The sequence below is a fragment of the Abramis brama genome (genome assembly GCF_963993115.1).
Source record: "Abramis brama genome assembly, chromosome: 9".
Lineage (NCBI taxonomy): Eukaryota > Metazoa > Chordata > Actinopteri > Cypriniformes > Leuciscidae > Abramis > Abramis brama.
The window spans coordinates 4,714,917-4,730,409 of NC_139971.1; the positions used below are offsets into that span (position 1 = coordinate 4,714,917).

The window sequence follows — 15,493 nt, forward strand, 5'->3', positions numbered from 1 at the left end:
CTACTAAATTGTACTTGTTTTTTCAAATGCAGTATGCTAATATCACACACAGACAAAATTGCATCATGCTTTTGGAAGTGTGCCTGAAGCTGTCAAAGCTTTTTACACCTCATTAAAATGGAATCTTACTATTTCCCACACAAGAGAGAGAGAGTGTAGATTATCATGTCTAGCCACGCGATGGAGACATAACCCAATCCTTTCATTATGTAATAGCCAGACGCATAGCCTAATAGATTTTTGTTAAAATAAATCGTATATGCCTACATATTTTTAAATGTATATAAATATATAAAATATTTGTAACATTAAATATAATGAATGGTTATTTTTGTATATATATATATATATATATATATATATATATATATATATATATATACACACACATATTTTAATTCCAAAAAATAAACATTCATTTAATCGAAGTCAATGCCAATATCTAAAATTATCCAGGTCGAAATGAATGACGGCTTGCTCCAGTTCCCTGCAAATGACAGTATCCCATCACATGTAATAACCAAGTGTTCATTAATTATCCTTATTAAGTCATCCACGCATGAATTTTCCTGTCGTCTGGCCTGTCGGTCGGTCACACGCACCAGACAAATTAATATTTTCGGCGTCCATTCATTCATTCATTCATCCATTCATCCATTCATCCCGCCCATGCTTGAGCTCACGAAGACCGCCATGGTCGGCATGCAAATGAATCTGCAGGGGATTGACCAATAAGAGTGTGGGAGATCCTCAGGAGGGCGGTGTCAGAGAGCTTACAACCAATCACAGCGGAAAGGGCGGAATATTCTAATGAGCAGGGAACACCTCAATGTACAGCAATGTGAGAGGAAAAAATTCAAAACTGATATTCCCAAATATTGTCGGTCCGACGGCAGGAATATGAGCAACCGAGGCTCGTGTTAGGGTGAAACACTCAAACCAAATGGATATGTGTCTCTTTGTAACGTGATAAACGCGCACAGTTGTAGCAGAAGCAGGCTGACGCAGATCATATTGAAAGATTGATTGCTTTTGTTCTGCTGGGAAGAGTGAGGAGGCTCCTGGTGGACCTCGGGGTTCCTCTGAAGATGATGGAGGAGCACAGGAGGATTAAACAGCGTCTGGAGGCCAGTTTCGCGTGGCTGTGTGAACTGGAGATCCTGAAGCAGCGGCAGGAGAGTCTGGTTCTCGGAGCCCTGTCGCTCGGGGACTCGCTGCCGGGATGCCCGGTCTGGGGTGATGTGGGTCCGGCTCGCAGCAGCAGAGAACAGGAGCAGCTCACTTTAAGACTTCAGCTGGTAGGTGATGAAAACCAGGAATTCCCTCCAGCGGGTCACTATCGCTTTATGGAGATGTGGATATTCGCAAAGTATTGAGAAAAGTTTTTTTAAAAGACGAGTGATGCTGATGTAGTGCCAGGCAGTCTTGCCATTATTATTCTAGCCAAGTGCACTTTAAAAAAATAATATATATCTATATATATACATATATTGTTTTGTTTTTTGTTGTTGTTGTTTTTTTGGGGGGTTTTTTTGCATTGTTTTTTTTTTGTTTTTTTGCATTTTTGGTCCACCAAGGAACCTTTTCGCTCTTAAAAGAATCATGTTTTTCTTTAGTGTAGCCTAAAGAATATTTAAAGAACCATTTGTGGAATGAAAGGGATCCATGGATGTTAAAGGTTCTTAATGAAACCATAAATAGCCTACCAATAAAGGATCTTTATTAGTGTGTATGAGTGTAGAAAACAAGAGGCTTGTTTAAAATATCTACTTTTTGGTGTTACGTAATTGGCACGTGAAAACTGCCGTGTGTCGATATGGGTTTTATAACACTAATTTGCCACTATAATACCATTTAGCAGCAGTTGTGCTGTATAAATAAAAATAATTTCTTTTCACAGCACGTGAATGTTTTTGACAGCTGTGATTGATGTGCAAATGGAAAGAGGGCGGGGCGTGTGGTCCTTTAACTATCCATTGTTCGTTTCGTATGGATTTATCAATTCCTACCCCTAGAAATATTAAGCTATGAATTTCTTATTTTAAATATATATTATATTAAATGTTATGTTGTTGTCTAATTATCAGTAAGAGTTACATGGCTTAAAAAAATAAAGTCTTAAATTTCGTTGACGAAACAGGTTGGGTTAATATCTATATTTTAATTATTATTATTTTAAACTCCGTATTTCGTCTGCATAAGTGGCTGAGGAAGCAGTGTTTATCAAAGTGATATTCATAAACTAACAGAGCGCATAGTCCTTCCTGTCCTTTCATTACCTGTCAGAATCTGCCTGCAGGGACTCGGACCTCACTCTAACTCAGTTTTCAATAAAAGGCCGGTGATAAGGCGGTGAGAGAAATCAAATTAGCTGTGGTCTCTCTTTTCCCGAGAGTTTCTCCCCCATAGATGGTTCAGACAAAAGGCGCATGGAGCGGAATATTAATAAGTCAGACTCTCGCGGGACGGGCGCGTGCGTGTGCGCTCAAGACGCATCACCCAAATGAGCTGTCAGCGGCCACGCGCTCCGCTTCAGCGACCACCGGAAACATCCTTCAGTTCAGTCAGCAAGAGTCTATCTATCTATCTATCTATCTATCTATCTATCTATCTATCTATCTATCTATGTCTGTCTGTCTGTCATTCGTTTGTTCTATCTATCTATCTATCTATCTATCTATCTATCTATCTGTTTTGTTTTCCTGACTGATTCAAAATTCAGCTGTTAATTAACCAATTAGAATGAATCCAATTTGATCTCCTAGTCCTCAGGCAACTACAGCGAGGATGGAGTGCTCACACTCACACTCACACACACTCACACTCACAGCCCTGTAGGTAACATGTAATTACACTGCACCCTTTAATTATATAATTAGCAATGTGAGTGAAAACTGTGAAAAATCCTTATAACTCATCCCAGTTTTTTCATGTTAATCTCTGCGCTTTAAACCAGTTCACAAACAAAGTTTACAAATAAACCAGTTTATTTGTAGTTCAGCTTTGTAGTTGAGAACCCAGCAGTGTGTGCATTACAGTAGCTAGTTTGTACAGTACATACGTCTGTTCAAACACACATCAACCCTCAAGGCCAAAGTTTTCCTGCTGTAGTTGCTGTGGATGTGTGGATTAGTGCAGTTTAGTGATGTATTTTGGACATCAGGACTGTTATGTTGATGTGTGTGTAAGCTGATATAGTGGGGGCAGGGTGGTATGTGTGTGTGTGTAGAAGTAGGATGCTGGTTGTGTGTCCCATTTTGGCACATTAAAGGCAAGGCGCTCACGGCATCCAGATAATGAGAATACACATGCAGCCTGATCTCCCTCAGGTCCTGTCTGTTTCTGTGATAATCAAATAGACTGCTGCCTTCTGCATGCTTTTGTGCGTGAGGCCTCTGAGGGCGAGACACCAAACCAGCTGATCCGTCGCACGACAGTTAATCGTGAAGCAGAATCAAAGATCTCCAAGGGAACACAAGACGAGGTGGAGTCAGACTTCAGAGAGAATAGCTGATATTAGCTCTGAAATCATCTAAACTGTTTTCAGTGGGGGGTGTGTGTGTTTGGGGGGGGGGGTTCACACACACACCCCCGACACATTGACACATCGTATTGAAAGTATTTCTGGTCCCCTCTCTCTCTCTCTCTCTCTCTCTCTCTCTCTCTCTCTCTCTCTGTCTTTGTCCTCTGTTTTTCCTTTCTATACTTGTCATTTTCTCTCATGCGCTTGAGCTTTGACCTCAGCCGCTAAACCATGTTGCCATGGTTTTATGAGCGATTCAATTCTAAGAACACATTCTTTTAAGTTTTATTTTTGTCATGTAGAATGGCCAGGTGAATTCAAGCGGTGATGCAAACCTGCTGATTTCAATGGAAATGGTGTGTTGCAAGAACATAGAAGAAAGCAATGTTCCATCATTAGACTCAAATATCAGAAAATTTTAACTTATCTCTGATGCAGTTATGAATTGTCCAATGAGAATTTCCGAGAGGCAGGTCTGGTTGTGCTTTTTGAAATCCAATTTGCTGCATTTCCACTTGATTTCAAACTGATTATATCTTTCCAAACCCTTAAAATGGATCTAACGCAGTCTCAGCCATCAAACGCTCTGCGTTCTCCAGTGTGAAGGTTCCCTTATGGGCCTACTAATAGATGAAAAATTGGATTATGTAGAGAATAAAACATTAAAAGGCAAAAGTTTTGCCATAATATCATAATGTTCACAGTACCGATTATACTGGTATTACTAAAAAGAATATTAAGCTGAAAAAATAAAGTGAAAATAAATTATTAATTTACACAATTAAAGGATTAGTTGAACCAAAGATTAAGGACACGTGTCTGAGACATTAGCATGCTGTGTCCTAAATCGCTCCCCAATACCATTATATACTATTTGACTCGACGGCCATTTGTTGTGGTGTCAACAACATTGAGTAATAATTTGTTAGATTTATATAGCTCTTTTACATATGGAAGAGGGGAATCTCCCTCAACCACCACCAATGTTCAGCATCCACCTGGATGATTCGACGGCAGCCATTTTGCGCCAGAACGCCCAGCACACACCAGCTTACTGGTTTAGAGGAGACAGATTGATGAAGCCAATCAGTATATGAGGATGATTAGGAGGCCATGATAGACAGAGGCCAATGGGCAAATTTTGCCAGGATGCCGGGGTTACACCTCTTTTTTGAAGGACATCCTAGGATTTTTTTATGACCACAGAGAGTGAGGACCTCGGTTTAACGTCCCCATCACTATACAGGGGTGTTAGGACCCACACAGACCCAGATCACAGGGTGAGCGAGCACCCCCTGCTGGCCTCACTAACACCTCCTCCAACAGCAGTCCAGGTACTAAGGAGGTACCCTCCTTAGCTTCTGTGGGCAACCAGTCTTGAGCTACAGGTGCCCCTTTTCCACCAGCATGAACCGGGTGCTAGTTCAGAGCCAGAGCTATTGTCGGTTTGGAGTTGTTTCGACTGACGAGCCTTCTAAGAACAGGTTTGCCTTTCCACAGGCCAGAGAGCCACCACAGATCCAGGTCTTAGGTCACTGTATACATCTCATGTTACCCAGCAACGCTAGCACACTCATACAGTACACTCATTCAGTCCCATAATGCACCTCAATAACGAGTGTACACTGATGTACACTCAACGGCTAGCTGCTAGAGAAGGTGTGGGCAACTCTGGCTTTCCTGCAGAGTTTAGCTCTTACCCAATCAAACACACCTGAACAAGCTAATCAATGTCTTGAGGATTAATAGAAAGATACATGTGATTTGAATCAGGGTTTGAGCTGAACGCTGCAGGAAAGTGGATCTTGAAGTGCCAGAGTTGACCTGCGCTAGAAAATACCCATTCACTGTGAGCGCTTCCAGTGCAATCAGTGTCCGAATTCACTCACTCGTTTTCATTTACTCATTCATGGACTATGTAAGTGAAGTAACGTGCAGAATGTGAAGAGATGTGATAAGAGTTTTAACCAGAAAAACATGTTTGCCTAACCTACCTTTATCAGATATTGACTGATGTCAATTAAGTTTCACTCATACTCATGTCTCCTCTTTAAAATAAAATTTCATACCGTGATTGTCCGTCATATGAGTGTAACCGGTATTACTGTGGCAAGCCTCCATGTTATATAAAACAAAGTTATTCCAAACATATCTTAACCTTGTGCATCAGCCTGTCTCAACCTAAATTGTTGAAAGTCCACTGAAAAATTTGTTTTATTAGCTTTTGAAAAATCTCTCCAGTCTATTTCTCACATCTGTCTTGGATCTCTACACCCAAACATTGGTTGTCATCATTATACCCTTTATTATGGGGGGGAGAGAACTGAGAGAACACTGAACTGAAAGTGGTTAAAATAATGACCCAAGTTAAACCACCTTTGCGTCATAGACCAGCGAAATATAACAAGAAACCAAAAATACTCACTGAGCGGTGATTCAGGCCAGGTGTGGAACGTACTGTGATGGACAAAATCTGGACAAACTAAACCATGAACAAAACTTAAATAAAACCCAGACCCAGACTGCATTAAACACAGGTTCACTTGCAACATGGTGCCAACCACAATGTGTTTTGATCTTGCTGTCGGAAGCATGAAACTAGGTCCTGAAACAAAACCAGAACCACAGGATTAAAAAATAGCATACTCAACAGTATCTGTCCTGTCTTTGGTAAATTATTGATGTTCCGGGATTGGTGCATATGCATATATTGCTGTCAGTGGTGCACACACTACACTGGTGACACGCACACACACACCTGTGCTTGAAGCTTTCTATCCAAACCATCTTACATCCATCTGTCACACAAATAATTATAGATTATTCTAATGCAGATGCACAATATATCATTACTATTTTCATTTATTCAAGAGACCAGTTTTTAGGGCTGTAATATAACGGACCTTTTAAATTATTTAAGATTTAACAGTGTTTTATGCAGTGAGCGTGAGGGCAAGTAATGGCAATCTAGGGCATACATTAGGTTAATATGGAAAAAAAATGAACTATATATTAACTATATTATGCTGATGCACCCTACAACTGTCCTCTCAACTATGTGCTTGTAGTGGCGCTTTTCCACTGCATAGTGCGGCTCGGTACGGCTCACTTTTGGGGGGTTTCCACTATGCACAGTACCTAGTACCTGGTTGAGTACCACCTCGGTTGAGGTTCTAAGCGAGCCGTACCGATACTAAAATGTGACGTGTAAACACTGCAGATCACTGAGAATCGTCACTACCAGCGTCATTGGATTTGCGACACGAGACTCCAAACCCTCTAGATTTGAATAGTCAGCAACAGCTACCGCAGTATCATTTGTTCGCACAACTTTTTTAAACGACTTGCTTTAAATGACCGTCACATGCAACTTGAAAAAATAAATGACTGTATCGGGGTCAGTAGACGAGGTGGCGGCGCAACCATAACGATCAGTCTATAATCCCATCCACAAGGGGTACTAAACCGAGCCAAAGTAAAGCGAGCCGAGCCGAGCCGACTCGTGCCGACCCGAGTCTTACCACACAGTGGAAAAGCAACATCTGTCTGTTATTGTGTTTGTATTGGGTTACTGCATTCCTGTAGCTCAAACATTAACACATGAGCGCTCCCAATGTCAAGGTTATGGGTTTGATTCTCAGGAAATGCATGAACTGATCAAAGGTAAAGCTTGAATGCAGTGTAAGTCACTTTGAATAAAAGTGTCTGCCAAATACATTCATTTTTACTTGCCCTCACTATTGACCTTTCTGTTGTACCCTGCAGAACCGGCTCCAGGGTGCCCCCAGTCTGCTGATGCTGGCACTGCAACAGCAGCTCAGTGAGTTGAGGGTGGATACAGGACTCATATGTGAGCAGAATACAGAGGAGGATTTGGACAGTCCCAGCACATCAAGCTCAGGTACTCCATGACTCTAAGAATCATTTATTCCAGATAGTGTTCTGCAAAATTGCACACTTGTTGTGGATATATTTTACTATACAGATGCACAAAAATGTTGGTCAAAACCCAATATTTGGTATAGTTGGTGTTATAACAGATGAGATGGACAATGTTAAATATATAGGCTGCTATATTTTGTTTTGTGTTCCTAAAGCTCTGATCTTGAGTTTACATATTTCAGAAGAAGAACAGTAGAATTGTTTGTAGCTGGGAACTTCTTAAATACTTGTGTAACCTCATACAGAAAAAGAGTAATCCAAGCTTCTGCTTCTGACACCAACCATTTCCCACTTCCGATATGGTCACGGATATACAGTATTGCGCACACCTAGTTACAGTATGCAATTAGCTGGTTTTGTGTCAGGAAATGTGTTGCCATGTAAAGTCATTTTTAATAGTGAGGCGTATTGGTTACACATGTGAAAAACTTACACTCAGATGTTGTGAATAATAGAATGAAAGCTGATAACATTGAAAATAAGATTTCAACTTATCTTGACCCCTCAGGGTTTTATGAGCAAAGTGAAAGCATGTCTCCTCCACTGCGTTCCTGCTCCTCTCCAAAACTCACTGCGTCCTGTCACAGGCCCAGATCTATGGGTGAGTGTTTCTTTTAATCACATCTCACACCCACGATTTTGTTTATTCTATATCAGAGCATTAATTTGTACTCTCAGTACTATGAATTACCCTGTGGACCTATGAGTATTTTGTGATTTAAACTAGGGGGTTTCAAATGGATGCCCATAGACCCTGCAAGGTGGGTGCTTGGGGAAAATTGAGTCGTTTGCAAGGGGATCATCATACTTGAGGTCCTTGGCATCAGAAAGTTTGAAAACCCCTGGTGTTTAGAACTAGTTTTATTTCTCATAAAATAATTAATTTTTTCACATGCTGACAGATGCCTACATGCTGGACTGGGAGGGTCATATGGAGCCGACAGTACATGCCAGCCTTCCCCGCTCATTTTCTGCCCCATACCCCCCATTGGAGGGTATTGCAGAGGGAATAGAGGATGAAGAAGAAGATGAAGAAAGCCCTCAGTGGGTTACAGATCAGATGGCTGATGGGAATGAAAGCCTTACAGCCGAGATGAGCCTCACTTCCGATGCTCAGGCTGATCCTACAGTGAAGATAGATGACGGCCCAACCGAAGAGGACATCCAGCAGGCTATGCGTGTGGAGACGTACATCCTGAGACTCTTGCAGCGGCGACACTTCAGATCTACAGCAGGACTCGACTCTGAGCCCGATCGGTGGCAAGACTTACACAATTACCCTCCTGGTTACCCACAGCTTTCACTTGACCAGTCGGAATGGCAGGAATGGGCACCGCTCTCAGAGGAAGTGAATGAGGGCGAGACCCAAGACAGATATTACATGAACCTTCCCAATGCTCAGATTGGACCAACTTCCCTAAGCAGCGAGGAGCCAGAATCCTCCTTAGAAATTGATCAGTATGGAGTTAAAGAAGTTTACGACAGCAGCAACGACTCGCCTCGTCATCAACCGGTTTACAACATACGTCGTCCCACGATGTCAGATACCATGAAACCACACATTCACACCTGCTGCAATCACACCTGCGTACCGTCCCGTGAACAACACCAGCCCATTCCATCTCAAAAGTGGGCTCTTCTTCGGTCCCTAACCAGAAGGGTTCCAGAGGAAAGGTGGACAACTCTAGAAGAGAGACAAACCAAGTCGACCTGCCGCTCTCGGTCTGAGGACAGTTGCGTCTCTCAAGGATGGGCCGCCCAACCGGAGCACAAATATCATACTGTGGGACGGGACATCGGCAGGCATCATAGTGATGAATTTTACCCATCCAATCAGCGACTCTGGTGCTCCACTGCAGATCTCAGTCAAGAAGAGGATGAGGGGATATTCAGAGAGGATGTGCATGAACCCAGTGGAAATCATTTACCGGTCAAACACACTAGTGTTCAGTTTGTGGAGCAGAACCAGAGGTTGCAAGAACGGTCAGAGGCCGCTCCTGCACCGCCCAATGGTTCCGACTCCAGTCTGAGTGAGACTTTCTCTCCAGGGACCAGTTCAGTGTCCAGTGACTCAGATGAGAGCGGAGGGCTGGTCTGGCCTCAACAACTTCCTCCACGTTTGCCCCCTTCCTCCTCCTCGTCCTCACAGAATCCCTCCAATGATGTGGTCAAGATTAAAGCCTCACATGCGCTCAAAAAGAAGATCATGCGTTTCCGTTCAGGCTCCCTCAAACTAATGACCACTGTATGAGACTGGCTATGAACATCTCTGCCTATTTCTCCACTAAATTCATTTGAAAACTTCACTTAATCTGCTTGTTAAGTCGTGACATATTGAATACTGTTTCCGGGTCCAAGATTCTACTCTGTTTCAAGTGAGAATACCGACGTTTATGAGCACTCTTCATTCAAACTTTAAAAACTCACGGTGCTCATGGTGTCCCAGACAACAATATTTGAACGATTCAGAAGATGATAAGATTAGCATCAAGATTTTTCAGTAGTAGTATTATTACAGCATACCGTGAGTGTATACTAGCACAGTTTGTAGTTTGCTTTTGAGATCCGACAGAGCGTTTGGACTCGGAAGCTGTGACGTGCCACCAGACTAAACCGGAGTCAGATTTGTTTATAAGTCCGTCCCCTCTTTGTTTCTTGTTGTATCTTGTTTGCTTGATTTTCACTTCTGGGATTCTTGTATCTTTCTTCTTGTTAATAAAAGATTTGACGAGACGCAACCACAAAATACAAAGCAAACCCACAAAGCACACCAAACCCATTAAGGGATCATATCAGATGTGTTAAAGGAACATATTCTGTCATAATTTACTCACCCTCATGTTATTCCAAACCTGTATGACTTTCATTTTCCTGTTGAACACAAAAAGAACATATTGTATTTTGTCCACACAATGGAAGTGAATGGACAACAAAACTGTATCAACTGTATTCAAACCTGTATGACTTTCTTTCTCATGTGGAATAAATATTTTGAAGAATGTTGGTGACCATGACAATGTTTGACTTCTTCAAAATATTTCTTTCACATGAGAAAGACAGTCATACAGCTTTGAAACGACAAGAGGCTGAGTAAATAATGACATAATTTTCATTTTGTGGTCAACTATCCCTTTAAAAAGACCATGAGTCTGTAATGTTTCTAAATCACTTTCCTCAGCTTCACATTGTCTGGTATGCCCCTAAATCTCTTTCTTTCATTACTATAGCTATATATTTTAGCTTTCCCCCCACTCAATAAGCCATTTTAAGTTATTTTGTTCTTGATTATTGACAAGACAGTGAAATAGAGGCAGGAGACCATGTGAGATGAGAGAATTAAACAGGATCGAAGTCCCAAACTGAAGAGTGCGGGCCAGAAGTCCAGAATTATGACGTAAAGCCATTTTAACCCTACATTGCTGATGTCACATTCTTCATTGTGTAATGCAGAATGGAAATATTTGTCCTGGGAATATTTTAACAAGCAAACAGTAATTACTAAATACTCAGAGACCAAACTGCAGGATGAAGAGAGATATTCCCTCACCTGGAATTGATTCTCATTAGCTTAGCATTTTAAAGAGGGCAATTTTCACAGCCCATCTCACACACACATGACAGGATGTGCCTGGGGTTACGGAGGCATCATTATCAGTACTACGTACCACTTTGCCTGCCATGTCCCAGGTGTTGTGTCTAGTTTGCACAGTATGTTAACCATGACAATGAAGTTTACTTGATACATATTTTCTAGCATGTCTGTTAAAACGCATTTGTAGTGTACTGCAGATTTTTAGACATTTATAGTAACTAATTAGTATTTATACTTTATGAAGTTTGATAACACATAGCTTCTTTATTGGCGCCACCTAGTGCATTGGAGGACTGGAAGATTTAATTGTCTTGCTGCTACACAGCCAAACTCCCTTTACCTGTGCTGTACAGTGGAAATGCACTCCAGTGTGGAGTGTACTAAAGTATGCCTTGCCTAAACATAATAGTTCACCATGCATCTTTGATCTCATAGCCTGCAGTGTATTTTCAAGATTTTCATGTAGTCTTTGAAAATGTTCCTGCTCATTGCATGTTGTTAATAAACTTTTATTTATTTATCAGCCATTGTCTCAGATTCGTCCATGGGTATGATTTGAAATAATAGATTCAAAGTATTTTTAGGTCAGCTACATAGGACTTGATAGATTAATTATCTCAGAGTCATATTGGGCCCCGCCTAGTTATACAAATGCATACCAGAAGAAATAAAAAAATCATCTCTAGTAGGTGTTCAAAACTTTATCTTTATTTCATATTTTCAATATGTATACAGACATGGTTAAACAAGATGCAAAAAGTAGATTATATGTAGGCCACAAATGACTTCTGATAATCAGTCAAGTACATATACTACAGTCACACAAAACTCAAACAAAATTGCAATACACAACGAACAGCAGAGCAGGAGAGGTTATAAGAGATATGAATTCTGTTCATTGCTCAACATTCTGTATTGTTCTCAGTTGCCATGGAGTGCTGTTATATTTAGCATGCCTTGTCATGCAGTTAGAAATGGAAACGTTGCTAACACATAACCAGACAAAATATCGGTTCTGAAATGTTTTAACAAAGGCTTTCAGAATCACTTTTACCAAATAACAGGATTTTCCTTTTTGCCAGAAGTACACCCACATCACTAAATAGCATTGATGTTTTAACTTCCATTTTATTAGATAAAATCCAGGATAATAATTTGCTTTACCTTGTTGAGAGTATGAATGTGCAATTTTTGTCCTATTGAAAGTTTCAGCAGAAAACATTTTTGTGATGTGAGTGGGAGGGACATTCTTATTCTGGAAAGCATTCGATTGGATAACAAATCTGTACAATGCAATGAGACATCAATATATTTTCTAGAAGTAAAAAAAAAAAGGAAAAGTAGTACACTAACATGTGGCCTCAAAGCTAAAACACATAAACCAAAAGCCACAAATCTCTAATGATGATGATATGATGATATATAATCATGTGATGGTTGGGAGTCACAGCTCTACCAGCTGACAGTTTTAAACAGTCACTCTTTACTGGCCTCTACTGGTTAGTCAAGCTCATGAACAGCAGGCATTTCACAACTGTGAAGGACAAAACACTCCTGGCTTCTTGTGCTAATATATAAAACACGTACAAAGTTATGGGTGTAGGCTACCTTTGATATGTTTTTAACATTTATTTCAGTGCGGTACATCCACCTCACAACTTAAAAGCAGACAAAATGTAAACACAAAATTTTACACACAAAAATTATTTCAATAATTGCATTTTTATTTAACACAAAGAGCACCTCATTTCAGTTGTGTGATGAATGCAAGGGCATTTTAAAAGTTTAAAATTAGTCACCAAGAAATCAAATATTCTTTTTTTATTTATTTAGGCTATTATTACAGTGTAATTACTAAGTAATAAAATAATTATTATAATAATAATAAATTAACTATAATATTTATTTAATTAATGAGCCACTTAATCTTTACTCATAATAACTTCCCCTCCCTTTTACAGCACCATCTTGTCTAATGTCTTGTCTAATGACGTGTTTACTGGCGTGAGGGTGGGGCAACCCTGTCACTCACATGAGATCCACCAATAGCAAACCCCCACCCTTTCCAGAAGCCGGTTAACTCGAATATACGTCACTCACAATAGGGAAGAAAAGTCGATCGCAACTTTTGTTTCATTCCGACTTTAATCACAAGACAGAAATGCCATCCAGGTGTTAACCAATCAGTGACATATTATATGTCACATAAAATAAAGAAAACATTAATATAAATGATTAACGAAATGTTAGGAATCAACCAAAATTATAATGCACCCAAATTATATTGTTTTTTTATTGGACTACTATTTTACATCTTAGAATGTGCAGATGTATATTTACATCTCTGTCTTACAAACTTATACTTATTTACTAAATACCTCTTCTGATAGGCTATATACAGTATGTACATTTTTATTTTTTATTTTTTTGATAGCCATGGCATCAAGGCAAAAACGTAAATTATGCTTGCAGTGGCATTATTGCAGTAGCTTTCTCCGGTTCAGCATCTCGAGGTTTTGTTCGCTATACATGTAATGCACATGTGAATATGTGAGTCAGACTTCTTTGTTTGCGGTTTATATAAACAGAACTTTCAGAATCTGAAATATGTTTGAAACTGAAATTTAATTGAAAATTAAGCATTTCAATGGCTATGAATTGGTGTCCGCAATAATTGTGCGATACATTTTAAAAGTACTAAAACTAAAGTTTAAAAGTACTATTTTTAACATAATAGACCGATATTGGTTACTAATGTTGTGCATCTTTGTTGTGTAGCATGTCTAGTGACACAAATATAAATAAATACGTTTTATAAATCTAGAAATGATTCCGGAGGTGAAGACTAGGGTTTATAGATGCACTTGTGATTTCATAGGGGCTTCTCTCGGAGCGTCCCGTCTGTGGTTGACTTACTGGTTGCAGTCATGCTGACTCGATTGGTCGGAGCCTCGGATGCGAAGTGGAGCACACTCCTCAGAGAGCTAATGAGATTGGCCTTGAATCCGCGGCCGAGGCACACGTAGAGAAGCGGGTTCAGGCAGCTGTTCACGTAACCCAAACAGATCGCCAGCACATGGGCCAGACGCAGGTTGGCTTCAGTACGTTCTGACTGTGCGTACGTCAGCATCACCAACCGCAGAACATCCACGATCTGTAGGGGAATCCAGCATAGGAAGAAGCTGAGCACCACCGCCAGGATGACACGCAGCGTCCGGGCCGACTTGTCGCTGCCTCTTTGTCTCCCGGAGCTCGTCATGTGGTAAACCTTCCAATGGCTGGCGCAGATGATCAGGAAAGGCAGCAGAAAAGACAGAAAACTGCGTGTAAGGACTATGGCCCATGCGTGAGGTAAGCTTCTGTAGAAGCTATCGCACAATATTTTAGTCTCGCTCGCTTTATATGCCTCCATGAGAGCAAATTGAGGAGATCCTCCAAGGAGAGCGAGAACCCAGACGACCAAACAGACGGCACGGGCCTGCCTCGGATGCCTGTGGTTCTGGCACCACACCGGTTTGGTCACCAGAAGGAAACGGTCCAAGCTGATCACAACCAGGAGCAGAACGCTGCAGTACATCATCATGTAGAACAGACCGTTGAGTAATTTGCAAGCAAAATCGCCAAAAGGCCAGTGTTGGTCCTGGGCGAGCGGGACCATGAGGAGCGGCAACGACAAGCAGCACAGCAGATCCGCGATGGCCAGATTTAAAAACCACTGGGCGTTCACAGAGTTCGGCATTCTGAACGCGGTCACCCACACCACCAGACCGTTCCCAGGGACGCCCAACAGGAACACCATGCTGTAGCAGACCAGAGCTAACCAGTGCCGGGGACCTATCTCGGACAGTGGCATTTCAGAGGGGAACACAATTTCGGTGCAGTTTTCAATGACCTCGCAATCATAAAAGGAATAATTTTCAAAATATTCCCCCATTTCAGCTGTGAAATGAGAAAGAGAGAAATAACAATGAAAATAACAATGAAAATGTGCAAAGTAGGCAAAAATCCTCAAACAGAGTCTAGTGGTTATTTGAGAGTCATATCATGCTATATTTAATCAATCTAATTTTCAAGAGACAAACATTGCAATATTATAACATTTATAATACTTTGTTAAAATACTATTGTAAGGTCTTCTTTTGTCTACAAAAAAGTTCAACACTTTGTTATTAGTACAGCTCTAATCATGTTAAAAAAAAATTATCAAAATGAATAAAAAAGATACCTGTGAAGTCGTGCAAATCTGCGACAGCAAATGTGATTCAGGTTGTGTCTTGCGTCCCTTATAGCCAGGAAATGATTGCAAGCTGCTGTGAAACAAGCCTTTTCCTTGGCAGTGTTGTGTAAGCACTTTTTACATGATGTGTAAAGAAAAAGCATTTAGAACTGGAACTGAGAGAGATGCTGTCAATCACGTCATATGAATCTGCAGATTG

The 15,493-nt window shown here is 40.7% G+C and overlaps 2 protein-coding genes across 2 annotated transcripts; one reads left to right on the top strand and one right to left on the bottom strand.

The window, feature by feature from the left end:
* The first annotated feature begins 802 nt into the window (after positions 1 to 802).
* Positions 803 to 11,580, top strand: dact3b (dishevelled-binding antagonist of beta-catenin 3b). Its single transcript, XM_084124980.1, has 4 exons — positions 803 to 1,298; positions 7,289 to 7,424; positions 7,974 to 8,066; positions 8,368 to 11,580. The coding sequence occupies exons 1-4, from the start codon at positions 1,089 to 1,091 to the stop codon at positions 9,714 to 9,716; spliced, it is 1,788 nt and encodes a 595-aa protein (XP_083981106.1). The 5' UTR covers positions 803 to 1,088; the 3' UTR covers positions 9,717 to 11,580.
* A 1,774-nt stretch (positions 11,581 to 13,354) lies between these two features.
* c5ar1 (complement C5a receptor 1) lies at positions 13,355 to 15,411 on the bottom strand. The gene is made up of 2 exons (XM_084124981.1): positions 15,283 to 15,411; positions 13,355 to 14,996 (listed from the first exon to the last, which is right to left on the bottom strand). Exon 2 carries the CDS (start codon positions 14,989 to 14,991, stop codon positions 13,930 to 13,932), a length of 1,062 nt encoding a protein of 353 aa, XP_083981107.1. The 5' UTR covers positions 14,992 to 14,996; positions 15,283 to 15,411; the 3' UTR covers positions 13,355 to 13,929.
* Between the last annotated feature and the right edge of the window lie 82 nt (positions 15,412 to 15,493).